This window comes from Dromiciops gliroides, chromosome 2, assembly GCF_019393635.1.
Source record: "Dromiciops gliroides isolate mDroGli1 chromosome 2, mDroGli1.pri, whole genome shotgun sequence".
NCBI lineage: Eukaryota > Metazoa > Chordata > Mammalia > Microbiotheria > Microbiotheriidae > Dromiciops > Dromiciops gliroides.
In genome coordinates this window covers 394,694,086-394,708,635 of record NC_057862.1, presented here as the reverse complement: position 1 = coordinate 394,708,635, position 14,550 = coordinate 394,694,086, and the positions used below count along the sequence as shown (strand labels likewise).

Genomic DNA, 14,550 nt, shown 5'->3' with positions numbered 1-14,550 from the left:
CTACCATTTACCCATGAGCAGGTAGTTCAGTGCTTGGTGTTTGATTTCTCCATCCTCCAGGCTAGCCCCATCATCAGGTCCCTGTTTTTCATGTCCCCATCCCCCAGTATCTCTAGTCTGAAATCCTTGTTACCTTGGAGCCGTCAGGGCCAGGCCTTCCTGGAAATCCTTTCCTGCCAAGCTGACCCTAAAAAACAAAAATAAGTTGGGAGGAGGACAAGGTCAAGAAAAGAGGCATGATGGAAGCCCCCTGGTAACTAGGAGCATCTGAGAATAGCCTAGGCTTATGAAAAGTGGAAAGGGTCAAGCAATAGTCCCTTATTTTTTAAAATCTTTTGAGAGCAGGAACTTTAAAAATGTTTTTAATTATTTCAATTTATTTTAATATTCATTTTCATAAACTTTGAGTTCTGAATTCTCTCCTTCCTTTGGCCTCTCCCCTCCCTACTGAGAAGGTAAGCAATATGCCACCCATCATACATGTGAAGTCATGCAAAACATATTTCCATATTAGAACAGACCCTTAACATGAGTAGTTAATGGGGGCTACAGAGTCACAAAAAGAAGTTATTCAAAATAGCCTTTTGTTGGTCTTGTAGAGGCACAGTAATATGGTGGAAAGAGCCTTGGATGGATGCTGATGGGTCCTAGATTTTACTCCTGTTTGATTATTTGACTTTGCCAAGCTATTCCTTGCAAGCCATTGTACCTCCATCAGCCTCAGTTTCCTCATCTGTTGGATGGGGATCATAATACCTACCATCTCCAGCCCACAGATTGTTGGGAGAATCAAGAGAAGGAGAATGGATGGAATAAAGCTTTGTAAAATTAAAAAGGGTTAGAGAGAGGGGCTGGGCCTCTAAATTAATTGATAGAGAAAACTCCTGATGGGCAAACTCCCTCTATCCTCTGCAGATCGGTACCTTCTCTGCACCTGACAGACAGAGACTTGCCAAGAACACAAAGAAACTCAGTGACTTGCTCAGGACCACAGAGCCAGTATGTGTCAGAGACAGGATTTAAAAAGGGCTGGAAAAAAGTAATAAAAGGCTATTTCGGGGGCAGCTAGGTGGCGCAGTGTATAAAGCACTGGCCCTGGATTCAGGAGTACCTGAGTTCAAATCCAGCCTCAGACACTTGACACTTACTAGCTGTGTGACCCTGGCAAGTCACTTAACCCCCATTGTCCCACCAAAAAAAAAAAAAAAAGGCTATTTCGAACTTTAATTGGTTTGTACAATTACTTGTCTAAAGGCAAAGAACTAGACCAGATGACTGGGCAAGGCCTCCTTGACCTAAAATCTCAAGGGATTATTGGCTAGCCAAGGTAAAGGCTGGTTAGTTTAGCATCCTGACATCAGTGACAGTTTTTCTAGCTTTTTCTTGTACTCTTACAAAGACTGGCCAAGCTAATTCCCCGGGTATTTGCCTGCTACTTTCCACCATACCTAACTTAGGTCTACCAAAATCTGATAGGGTGAAGTGACTAGGACACTTACCTCTAACCCAGGGGATCCTGGTGGCCCCATTGGTCCTTCATCTCCCTAAAGACCAAAGGACAGAAAGAGGAAAAGAGACAGAGAGCCCAGAGTCAGACATCTCTATTAGCTTTACACCATCACAATGACATGAACTTCCCAAAGTGAGTTTCCCTCTTTCCTTCCGCAGGATTACTGAGAAGCCCAATGAGAACAGGCTTGAAAAGTACTTAGAGCATCTCTAAAAGGAAGGGAGGCATCAATCAATTTATGGGTTGAGCTATTAAGTGGCAATGAATTCTGGCTTTTGTGTAGCTTCATCCCAAAGACAATTAACTGGGATCTGAAAAAAGAATAACCATTTAAAATAGCCTGTGGCCCTAGAAAAATGGTGAACCCAAGGTAGTTTGTCTCAGGAAGGCACAGCTTTGACATCTTTAGCCCTCAGGATAAAGGACTCACACCATCTGATGGCCCATCCGGTCTCCATGTTGTAGATTTGATTGTCTTTGAGAGAGCCTAGGGCCAACCTCAATCTAGAGGGAGAACTGTAGACCTCAATGGACTAGAAGGAAAAGCAAGATATCACTAGAAACATCTCAGTGTTTCTGATAAGCACCTCGGCAGAGTCAGTGTGTTAGATGCAAGTTCCACAGGCCAAATACATGGGTTTAAACCTTGTGTGGTTTACCTAGCTACATAACACACGCCCAACCCTGGCTGGTTATCTATAAATGGTGCCTATGGTTGAAAGAGTATGGATGACTCAATGCAACATATCCTCACCAATGGGAAGTGGGAAAAACATGTAAAATAATATTATGCTGAGTAGGCAATAATACTGGGTAGGTAACTTCAATGTGAAGGACAGTATAATGGACATTTATGAAACACTATATAAAGTACAGGTCAGCTAGGTGGCACAGTGGATAAAGCACCAGGCTTGGAGTCAGGGAGACTCATCTTCCTGAGTTCAAATCTGGCCTTACTAGCTGTGTGACTCTGGGCAAATCACTTCACCCTGCTTGCCTCAATTTCCTCATCTGTGAAATGAGTGGGGGGAAATGGCAAAGCACTCCAGTATCTTTACCAAGCAAACCTCGAATGGGGCCAGGCAGAGCAGGATACGACTGAACAACAAAAACAAAAAAGCTAAAAGCAGCAAAAGATACAAAGATACAAAATCCCTGTCCTCAAAAGGGGGACTATATTTGAAAGTACCACACTAGGTTTGAAGAAGGAGAAAGGATGTGCTGGAAAATGCACTCCAGATCCCCTGTTTGCAAGACAGATGCCTTAAACCACTAAGTCACTAATACTATCACAAAATGTCAAGACCAGAGAAGAAATCTACAGTGATAAAAATACTGCATTGAGGGTTTCCTCAGGTTTTAAAAAGATTCTGGTCTATATTGAACTTCCCCATGAATACTTGGGAACAGGAATGAATTTGAGGTCAAAACATGTACACTTTTCTCTACCTACTCCCTACACAGCCTTGAGTGAAACACAGCATGGTGCCATGGGAAGTGCCATTTGGAGTGAAAGGACCTGGGTTTAAATCCCGGTTTCTGCAACTTACTGCCTGTGTGACCCTGGGCAAGTCATTTTACCAGGCTAGTATCCACAAATATAAAATGAGAATATTGGACCAGGTAACTTCTAATGTCCCTTCCAGCTTTTAAATTGATGATTTTAATCATTCTAGACCTCAGTTTCCTTATATGCAAAATAAGGGGGCCAGACAACATGATCTCTAACATCCATTCCAACTCTGGAAACTCTTTACATCCTCTGATATCTTAGCTCTCACTCATCTCCAATCCTCTCCTCACATCGAGAGGTACCACCAGCTCTGGGTCACCTATTCCATGCTGTCCATCATGAGCAAGCATCCAGGAAAACCACACCATAAAATGGCAAAGCATTCTCTCCCAGAAACAGGCCTCATGGTTTCCGATCTCATAAAGTATTCTGAACCAGGCCGGGGAAATCGGGATCTGTAGCAGCAGGATGTCTGCCTGTGGTTGTGGGAAGGCAAGATTCTCCCTGACTCCTTAATCCAGTGCTCTATACCAGGACTCACCCTGGGACCACATCCAAGGGTAGGAGAGGTTCTGGAGCATGAGAAGACAAAGCAATATAAATGAAGAAAATGCCAGATTTAGAGTTAGAAGACTTGAATTTGAAGCTATTCAAAAGTCCTTTTGCCCTTCTGGGCCTCAATTTCCCAGAGAAATCTGGATTCAATCCTAGGATCTTAGATATAGAGCCAGAAGAGACTTTACAATTAATTTTAATCCAGCTCTTTCATTCTATAGTTAAGGAAACTGAGACTCAAGAAGTTAAGTGACCTACCCAAGGTCACACAAGTAGCAAATATCAGAACCAAGATTTGAACCTATACCTTCTGATTCTAAATCAAGGGTTTTTTTTTTTTTTTACTACTGCACAAGGCTGTTTCCTGTCAAGATAATCTCTATAGTCCTTTTCACTTCCAAATCCTCCAGTCCTTTTAGTCTCTGGAACATCTACTGACCAAAGTAGACTATCTCCCAAGAGCCCTCAAGCCAATGGTTTCTTCATTAGCCTGAAAGTTGACAATGTCTTGATTTCTCTTCTCTGTTCTTTCTCATGATTACCATAATTTTCTTGCTAAACCAAATCACATTAGGAGTGCAAGGAGATTCTCAGAAAAAAAATAGTAAGAAGGTTCCTTGGTAGGGCTGGGGGGAAAAGATTGAAATACTGGGATCCATGAACTCTTAGACATGGAAGGGACCTCAGAAGTCCTTTATGACATTCCCGTTGAAGATTTCCAGGGTTGGAGACCTCAAGATATCCTGAGACAGTCGTGTTCCCCAACTCCCTGCTTGGAGACATCCCATCCCCAACCCACCATTATCCATGTGTCTCCAATATGAATAGTGAACCCCAGCCTATTGGGCCTCTTCCCCAGTGGCTTCCAGGCACAGTGAGGGAAGGATTCCAACCTCCAAATGCCCACAGCCAAGCACGGCCAAGAGCTCAAGTTCAGAGACAGGGAAACATGCCAGGGAGGTGACTCCAGGGAGGGCAGCAGACGGAGCCAGGCTGTCTCACCTCCTGCCCAAGCTGTCCTCTCGGTCCTGGTAAGCCTCGGGCTCCTGGCTTGCCCTGGAGAGAAGAGAAAAGAAAGGGGTCTCAGAAGATCAGTGCCTGTACTCCAAGGGACCATTGACACAGACAAGATGCCTCTGGCTTTCTAGCACACATGCTACCATGGGACAGCATCCAACATCAATTCTGCCGTGGAGAAAACTCTTGGAGGGCCCTCAATGCAAATATCCCAAACCCAGGACTGAGCCAGAACAATCTCTAGCCATTTCCCCCCATTTCCACATGTCCCCTCCTCCCAGTTTCCCTACCCATCTCCCTCAGCTCTTTCCATCTAAGCACAAAGCTGTTATTGGCCACCAACTCACCTTTGCACCTTCTGGACCATTCTGGCCTGGTGGTCCTATGTCCCCTGGGAATCCCTACATGGAAGAAGAAAGACAGAGACCCTTCCTGTACGACTCACACAGCACAACAAGCAGGATCTAGGTGGGGGTGATACCTACCATAATCCTCAAACACAGCACTAGACTTTGGGGTAACCTGAGCCGGGACACGTACCCCTCTTCAGGGGATTTTGTGTCCCTGGGAGGAGGTGGGGGAAGGGGTGGGACATTTGGAGATGCCCTTGATTTCCTCGAATGAGGATTTGGCTATTGCATTGCTAATCAGTGGCTGGCGCTCACACACATGTGCTCTATTGAAGAATCAAAGTACTCCCTTCTCCACAGGAAAGGGGAGGGGAAAACTGAGGAGTGATGACATGCTCATCAGCTTCTGTCTGCAGCTAAGTTGAATCCTGTCCACTCCGCCCCACTGGTCAAGGACAACTGAGAAATACATGTTGCCATCCCATGGGAACAAAGGAAGGATGCAGGAGCCATCATTTGGGTTCTTCGGAGAGCCCCGGTCACAGCCAAATGCTAGGATGCTGATGAAAGGCTAAGGCTTGTCGGCCAGCCTTGGCGAGAAGCTCCCGGGCACTCACAGAGCCTTCTCCTCGGGGACCAATGAAAGGAGATACAGCCATAGAAAAGCGGCTGAATTTGGCATTCTAAAGATAGACCTGTTGCAAGGCCAAAGTCAGCATTAAATAGCCCAACTAGGGGGCCCAGTTTGGATGCCAGGTGGATCTTGGGAACAGGTAGGAGATGTTTGCTAAGCCCCGAGTGGGGCAGGGTAGGGCAGGGAGTAAGGGCATTGCTTCCCCTGGAATTGCACCCACAACAAAAGGCTATACCTCTCTCTATGTGCCTCCTGACCACTTTCTTAATCAGACATCTCCTGGGACCAAGAAGGTGAGACTGGAAACTTTAGAGACATTCTAGCACCCATAGGAAACAATCCCTGCTCCACGGGGTTCCCAAGAGGCATGGAAATGAGAATCTTTGGAATGATTCAGGAAGCTGGTGAGAGCCAAAGCCCTTTTGTCTTAGACAGAGAGAGGCCTCACTGAGAGCCAAATACAGCAGGCCAGGGGCTCAGTGGGTTCCTGAGGCCAGCCTCATTTCAGCTGGGATCTGACTGGGACCAGTCAGGCCTGGGGCTCCCTCTACTGAAAGGTTCCTGGTTCTGAGAACCCACAGTAGAGCAGATCCAGTTTTTTCCTCCTCTTCCTCTTTTTACTCTCCATAGTCCCCCCCAGACCCCTCACTAAAGTCTTGAGGCCCTGAGATAACATTAGTAAACAAAGGGAAGAGAAATACCATGCCATTGGATAGGGCTGTCAAATTGTATCAGCTGCATTAGAAAATCTACCCAGATAATACTGTGCACATGGTTCTAGGCTCGGGAGATGTTCAAAGAGAGGGGAGTTGGATGTCTCAGGATAGAACCCAGAACTCTATACAACCAGCAGCTCTGAGCCTGAGTACAGCCAGTACAGCCTTGATCTAATGGAAAGAAGGAAAGACTAGATCTCTTGGCTATTTCTCTCCAAATTAAAATATCAACCCCCCCCTCCCCCAACTCCCCAAAATTCACCTGCCAAACAATGCTCTGGGGAACTCCGGGGTACTCCCCAGCGACTGCCAAAAGTCAGGAGCCCAAGGAGAAATGGAGTCAGAAGGGGAAAAGTAATACTTCACCATCAGAGTTCTAGGGCACGAACCAATCAAGCACCCACATACCTCAGGACCTGGAGGCCCAGGAAACCCAACTGGTCCTTTGTCACCAGATTTGCCCTATGGAGCAAAAAAGACAGGGAGGAAAGAGGTGAGTGCCAGACACACAATCTCCCCAGGAGCCACCATCCTCCAAGCTGAGGGAGTGAGGCAAGAGATCTGGAAACAAATGAAGAAGGCTTACTTACTGGGGGGCCTGGCTTTCCTCGAGCACCTGGTGACCCTGACGTCCCCTGGCTCCCCTGCAAAGCACAGACCAGTCTGACATTAGGAGAGAAGAGAATTTCAAGGAAAACATCTTTTGGCCTCAGTGAGTCAATATCAGGTGCACCTATTCAGGAAATAATGGCAATGGCTTATATTTGTATAGCACTTTGGGGTTGCAAAGGGCTTTCCAACCATCATTGGAAACAATCCTGCATCCTCAACATTTCGTATAGTGCCTGGCTCTTGGTAAACTCTCTTTTTTTTTGCAGGACAACGGGGGCCAAGTGACCTGCCCAGAGTCACATAGCTAGTAAGTGTCAAGTGTCTGAGGCCGGATTTGAACTCAGGTCCTCCTGAATCCAGGGCCGGTGCTTTATCCACTGTGCCACCTAGGTTCCCCTTCTTGGTAAACTCTTAATAAATCCTTTCTTGATTGACTGGTCCTCACAACAACCCCATGAGGTGGGGAGGATGAGTATTATTACTTGATGGAGGAAGAAACTGAGGCACAGAAGGATGATGCACTCAATTTAATTAAACACCCTCTATGTCCCACAAACACACCTTGGTGCTGGGTGAAATGCAAAATTTAGATAAGACAGTCCCTCCTCCAATGGAGTTGACAGTCTGATAGAGCTGAAGTTTAGAGAAACCAAGCACTCTACCTGCCGTGGGCATCCGCTAGGGCAGTAATCCACCCCTAAACACACAAATGTCTCTATTGATCCCTAGCTGTCTATATAAGCCAAGTTCAAAAAGAGAGCTGGTACTAGATGCAGGTCACTCTGGCTTTTTTACAAGATAGCCCAAGATGACATCATAATTGCCCTCACCATGAGGGTGCTAATGGGGCAGAGGGGCCAAGGGGACCCTCCTTTAGAGAAGCCAGAGAAAAGCAGGAACAGCACGGAATGTTGGGTAGACATCAAGGTCCATCCTTGGCAAAGACCTGGGAGCGACAGTTCAAGCTCATTCTCCCAAGACTCCTGGCTTAAATCAAGCAAGAAAGAGTTTCACCAAGTTCTCAGAGATCTTGGGATAGTTGGCAGCAAGAAGTTCATTTAGGAAAAGGTCAGAAAAGCCCATGCAGGCAACCCAGAGGCCTTGGGATGAGAAGAGCAGGGTTGTAGTGTTAGCTTTGACACTTACTAGCCACATGACTTTGGACAAGTCATTTTACTTCTCTGAGAGGCAGTTTCTTCCTTTTTAAGATAGGAACAATAAATTTCACCCTATCTACTTCACAGAGTTGTTGTGAGAAACAGAACTGTAGATTCAGAACTAGAAGGGACTTCAGAAATCATCTAATCCAATTCCCTCATTTTACATATAAGGAAACTGAGGCCCAGAAAGGTGGTGACTTGTCCAAGGTCAAATGGGTAGCAAATAACAGAGAGATGAAGGCACTATATAAACTGTACACACAAAGGACTATTTTTCAGTACATACCAATGAAAGTGTTAGGGAGAAATCTGTTGAGGAATAGGAGGAGGAAGTGATGGCTAATCACTAAAAGCACAAGAGCTGCTATCCCTGACTATATGACCTTGAACAAGTCACCTCACTTTACTGAGCTTCACCATCTCCATCCATTACCAGGGTTAAATGCTTGATGGGGATGCCAACAATCTTTACAACTCTATTTGGTGGAAAGGGCATCACCTGATTCTGTGCCCTTTGGGTATAAAGCATCACTGCCACTACCTATGAAGCACCCTGCTTATAACTCAGCAGTGTCCTCTTTTTCCTGACAGGGGTGATTTATAGACAGGAAGTTATGGCGCCAGAGCTCAGAATTCCACTCTGGGAAATACTACTGGTCCCCAGAGCCCAGGGAGAATTGTGAGGCTAAAAGGCAAACAGCTCAGAGGTTCAAGGCACAATATCGACCACCGGAAAGAAGCCAAGTTGGGCACAAACAGGAGGAGGAAGAGAGGAAATTAGATGCAGTTACCTTATCTCCTTGGAATCCGATATCTCCGGGCACACCAGGCAGCCCTTGATCACCCTGAATACACATCACCAAAGAGAGTTACAATAGACCCCAGCCATGGTAAACTCCCATTTCCCCCAACCCTTATCCCACGGCCTTCCTGAGGAGAGGGCTGGAAGGCAGACCATGATGGAGGTGAGAAGGCTGGCTCCCTGGCCCACAACCTGGGGTTGCAGGAACATGACTGTCTCTAAAACCCAGCCAAAGAAGGCCAGGGCCAAACCAGGGCCAAAGAGACCTATTCTATGAGTTACACTAACTAGGAACTAAATGAACTTTTCAAGTCCTGATCCAGCTATATTTGGCCTGTTGGCCTGGCTGGGGCCATGCTCAACCAGAGGGTGCCTAACACAGAAATACCTCACAAAGTATCCTTAAAGTATAGATCATTATCTAATCCAACTATCTCTTCAAATTCAGGCCCAGAATGGTTAAGTTATTTGCCCCATGTCACACAGTAAATAGAAGAGGCAAGATTCAAACTCAGGTCCCCTAGTTCCAAATCCAGTCCTCTAGTCCCTAGCTTCTTAAAAAGTGGGTCATGACCCCATATGGGGTCACATAACTGAATGTGGAGGTTACAAAAAACTTGGCAATAATAAAAGGTTACGTATACGTATTTTATATCTCTAAATACCTAGGGTCGCATAAAAATTTCTTGGGCAAAAAGGGGTCATGAGTGGAAAAAGTTTAAAGAGCCCTGTTCTATTACACACTGCCCTCCCAAGCCTAGAGTAAACAGGACATGTGTGTAGGTAATAAAAATAAAATCTCACAAGGGCTCAAAGAGGTTATCTCTGCTAACAGAGAATGGGATGATCACTTAGTAATCACTAATGTGACTCTAAAATAATGAAACTGATTTTTTTTTTAAACAAAAAGATTTGTACTTGGAATTTTAGAACGGGAAGGGACCTTCAGAAGCCATCTAGTCTAACCCATATCTTTTCATCCAAAGGGTACTGGCCCCACCAAAAGGTACACTTATTCCGACAATGCTCTCATTGCTTAAAACCAAGTCCGGATCCTTCTTTTGAAAGTACCTTTGGAATTGGTTTATAAGCCAGAAAAATCAGTCTCATTACTTTATAGTTGACTGCAATCAGGCCAACAAGGAGAATGTGCACATATATACATGTATGTGTATGTTGATGTATCAATCAATAAACACTTTTAAAGCACCTACTATGTGTCAAGCACTGTACTAAGCATCAGGGATACAAAAAAGAGGCAAAAGACAGTTCCTGCCCTCAAGGAGCTTACAATCTGATTATAGAGACAACATGCAAACAAATATATATACAGCAAGCTATATTCAGGATAAATAGGAGATAACAGATGGAAGGGGTTAGAATTAAGAGGGTTATGGTGAGTGTGTGAGGACATTCCAGAGACAAAACAGTGTGTCATGTTGCTAGTACTGGCCAGAAAATGAGTCTCATCCCTTTATTTCTGAGAAGCATAGTGGATAGAGAGCTAGCCTCAAAGCTAGGAAGAGCTGGGTTCAAATCCTGCCTCTGAAATGTATTGGCTGTGTGACCCTGGGCAAGGCACTTAACCTCTCACTGCTCTAGACAACTCTCTTAAGAGGATAAGTTGCTGAGGAAGTGCTGACTTGCATTGGTGGAGGGAATTCCCGCTTCTGGGACTTTCCTAATATCAATGAATTGACAGGTCCATTCCCTCTCCCTATCCTCCTTCCTATCTACACCTTGTTTGTAACCCAGATTGGTACAACCCAGCCTGATCCTCCCCTTTATTCACCCAATTTGGGTCTTTTTACTATTTGTAGAATTCCAATCTACCCTTGAACAACTTAATTCAATGATCATTTACTTAGCACTTATTGGGGACAAGGTGCCACGTGAGCCTCGGCTAAACCAGATGTGCAACCACTGCAGAGATCAAAGAGAATGGGCTAGAGGTTCTGAGGGTCATTCCCAAAGAGGAGCCCTCAGACTTCTTGGAGAGCTGGCATCTCACTCGAATAAGCCAGCACACAGCCTGCTGCCATGGGGACCACTTTCACTGACTGACACTTAGCTGAATGTATAAAGACCTCTCTCTCTCTCTCTCTCTCTCTCTCTCTCTCTCTCTCTCTCTCTCTCTCTCCCTCCCTCCCTCCCTCCCTCCCTCTCTCCACCCCCCTCTCTCTCTGTCTTTTTTAAAGTACAGTTATCCCTTCCACATGGCAGGGGTTAAGGGCACAGTGCCCCCATGATCTGGAAAATCCACATACAACATTTTGGCCCTCCCTTCGTACCAGAGAAGAGGTCTGAATTTTTTCTTTTTCTTTTATGGGGTGTTTATGGGTACCTATTGTAAAATCTGGGTTATGCATTTCTAAGTTTCTAAACTTTTTCTGTGTTGTCTCCTGGCCTTTGCATGTTGTCTGTGGCTTCCGCAAAACTTCCCCCAAATTCCCATTTAATTTCTTTTTTGGTCTATGCTTTTGTTGTTGTTGTTGTTTTTGGGGGGGGCAATGAGGGTTAAGTGACTTGCTCAGGGTCACAGAGTCAGTGTCAAGTGTCTAAGGCTGGATTTGAACTCAGGTCCTCCTGAATCCAGGGCTGATGCTTTATCTAATGCACCACCTGGCTGCCCCTCCCATTTAACTTCTTATGCTGACTGATATTGAAACCTTAGTGGGAAAGTAGTGGAAGGGATAACTGTAGTCACATTAACTAACAATCATACCTCACTTACTTGGCTCTGGGATATAGTCACACACAAAGGCAAACACAAGTTCACCTTTTCCTACCTGGGTTATTTGCTATCGACCAAGTTGGGCTAGGGATTTTGGAGTGGGGATGGCTACAAAGAAGATAATCCCTGATTGCCTGGACCTGCCTTAGCCTTGGGGCATTAAGGGGTATGGGAAACATTTGGTATCCACCAGGGTACCTGAGCTGCTGGAGGACTAGAACTTTATCCACAAAGACAGCTCAGATGAAGGAAAACTCAGCCAGAGAAGGAACCTAAGGAACACAGAGTATGCTGTGTGGTTCTGAGAAACCTTTGGATGGGATAGTTCCCGGGGTACTGATCATTACCCATCAGTTATTACCACCAATCTCTTAATTTATTTCATGTTGGAGGTGTTTGGTGACTCAGTAGATAGAGCACTGGGCTTGAAATCAGGAAGATCTGAGTTCAAATTCAGCCCTGTATACTTCCTAGCTTTGTGACCCCAGGCAAGTCATTTAACCTCTGTTTGCCCCAGTTTCCTCCACTATAAAATGGAGAATAATAATAGCACCTGCCTCACAAGGTTATTGGGAAAATCAAATGAGATATTTGGGGGTTTTTTGTTTGTTTGTTTTTTGTTTTTTAAGTATTTAGCACAATGCTTGGCATATAGGAAGCTCTTTATAAATGAATATCCCTTCCATTTCTATTGTTAGGGAAGGAGGGGTTCCATAGAAGGGAATTTTCTAGAAAATGAAACTTAATCCTTTATCAGCCATAGTTGAACCATTTGTGATGAAACCCTTCTTAAACACAAGATAATGAGCATAATTTAATCTTATGACTCAGGATCATCATTTATACTAATATCATTAGACTTGGTGCTAGAAGGGACTTTTGAGCACAGTGCAGTGGACTGAGTGCTGGGCCTGGAGTCAGGAAGACTCCAGATCAAGTCTGGCCTCAGACACTTCCCAGCCTTGTGACCCTGGGCAAGTCACCTAACCCTGTTTGCCTCAGTTGCCTGTGTGTCAAATAAGCTGGAGAAGAAAATGGCAAACCAATCCAGTATCTTTGACAAAAAAAACCTCTCAAACGGGGTCACAAAGAATTGGACACTACTGCAACAACTGAATAACAACAACAAAGACTAAAACCTCCTTCCTTCCTTCCTTCCTTCCTTCCTTCCTTCCTTTACAGTAGAGGAAACTACAGCCAGAGAGATTTGGTCATTTGTCTAAGGTCATATTAAGAATGGAAGGAGGGGCAGCTAGGTGGCGCAGTGGATAGAGCACCGGCCCTGGAGTCAGGAAGACCTGAGTTCAAATCCGGCCTCAGATACTTAATACTTACTAGCTGTGTGACCCTGGGCAAGTCACTTAACCCCAATTGCCTCACCAAAAAAAAAAAATTTTTAAAAAAATGGAAGGGTTAGGATTTGAACCCAGCTCCTCTGACCAAAATCCAGCACACTTTGCAATGCATGGTAATGCTTCCCATGATGGGCAGTGATATGAAGAACTTTGGAGTCAAAAAGACTTTAGAGACCTATCTAGTTCAATCTTCTTCCTGCCTCTCCCCAAATGTAGAACTAGGTCCAGAGACACAGAGGTCACACAGTGAGATAATAATGGAACGCACACCGCCACCACCCCCCCCCCACCTGCCCCTTCCCGCCTAGTATACATACTCCTAGGATAGCATTCTTCCCATTACTCAGGCTATCTCCCCTCATCAGGAACCACACCTGGTTGAAATGCAATGACACCCTTGGGGCCTACTGAGAAGTGTGGTACAGTCTGCCCCTGATGGCCCCAGCATCTATGCTTTCTAAATCCTCCTGTTTGCTTTTTAGAGTTGTTATCTCCTTCTCCACTGACCGGCTGTGGTCACTTCTGGCCTTGTTATCAGTATACCAGACTCTGGTAGCACCTCCACAGTGCAGTGGCAAGAAAACAGGGTTTTCAAGCAGGAGCCCCAGCTTAAAATCCTGAATCAGTTTTCTCATCTGTAAAATAGGGGAACTGGACCTGTCCTCCTTCAGTTCCTTCCAGTTACAAATCCCATGCCCAACTGTCAGCTGTCTCCGAGCAGGAGGCAGAAGGTTCAGTTGGATTAGCTCCTCAGTAGGTCACTCAGGGTCCCTTCCCATCTCTCCACTCCCGCATCCCATCCCACCATGGGGGCAGTCAGGTCAGGTAACTGGAAGGTGATGGTACCTTGGGTAGTGTGTCTTTGATTCCATTCCAAAGCCAATGAAGTGTACAGGGGCTCTCTCCTTTTGAATGTGTGTCCTAGACCCCTCTTGTGAACCCCTTCTCAGAATAATGTTTTTAAATGCATACCAAAAAATACTTGGGATTACAAAGAAAATCTAAAGTTAGCAAAAACAAAGATGTGGGTTTGGGGTTTTTGTTTTGTTTTGTTTTTGTTTTTACCCAATCTGTGGTCATGAGTTTCCTGAAATCTACCCATAGACCCCTGGGGGTCTAGAGACATCAAGTAAAGAACTCCTGCTCTGTCACCACCTTTCTCCCTTCTACTTTGTTCCTTTGAATCTGGAGGATGAATACTAGAAATGGGTAAAAGAGAAGAAAGCCAGGTCTGTGTAAAGGCCTGAGGGGCTCTCTTGGCTGGAAAGCATATGACTTCATTCATGAACATTGTGACATCTCGCCTGGCTGCTCAAAGGCATTTAAAACAATTCCCCCCCCCTCTCTCTCTCTCTCACACACACACACACACACACACACACACACACACACACACACACACACACACACACACACACACACACACACACTTCTTTCTTAAGTTCCATATAGGTGAGGTCTCTGGAAAATGGCCTCTGGATACATGACCTAAAAGAAGCTGCCTCAGGCTTGCCCCTTCTCACAAAAGTCCCTCCTCTCTCACCTATGTCCATCCCAAAAGGTTGGATTGGCCTGAAATTCAGAAAACCAAG

At 45.3% G+C, this 14,550-nt stretch overlaps 1 protein-coding gene across 1 annotated transcript in view; it reads right to left on the bottom strand.

The window, feature by feature from the left end:
- Window positions 1-14,550, bottom strand: part of COL27A1 (collagen type XXVII alpha 1 chain) — a 257,922-nt gene that overhangs the window by 116,856 nt on the left and 126,516 nt on the right. The window contains 7 exon segments of the mRNA XM_043989157.1: window positions 134-187; window positions 1,500-1,544; window positions 4,581-4,634; window positions 4,943-4,996; window positions 6,704-6,757; window positions 6,886-6,939; window positions 8,859-8,912. Coding sequence (XP_043845092.1) covers window positions 134-187; window positions 1,500-1,544; window positions 4,581-4,634; window positions 4,943-4,996; window positions 6,704-6,757; window positions 6,886-6,939; window positions 8,859-8,912 — 369 coding nt within the window.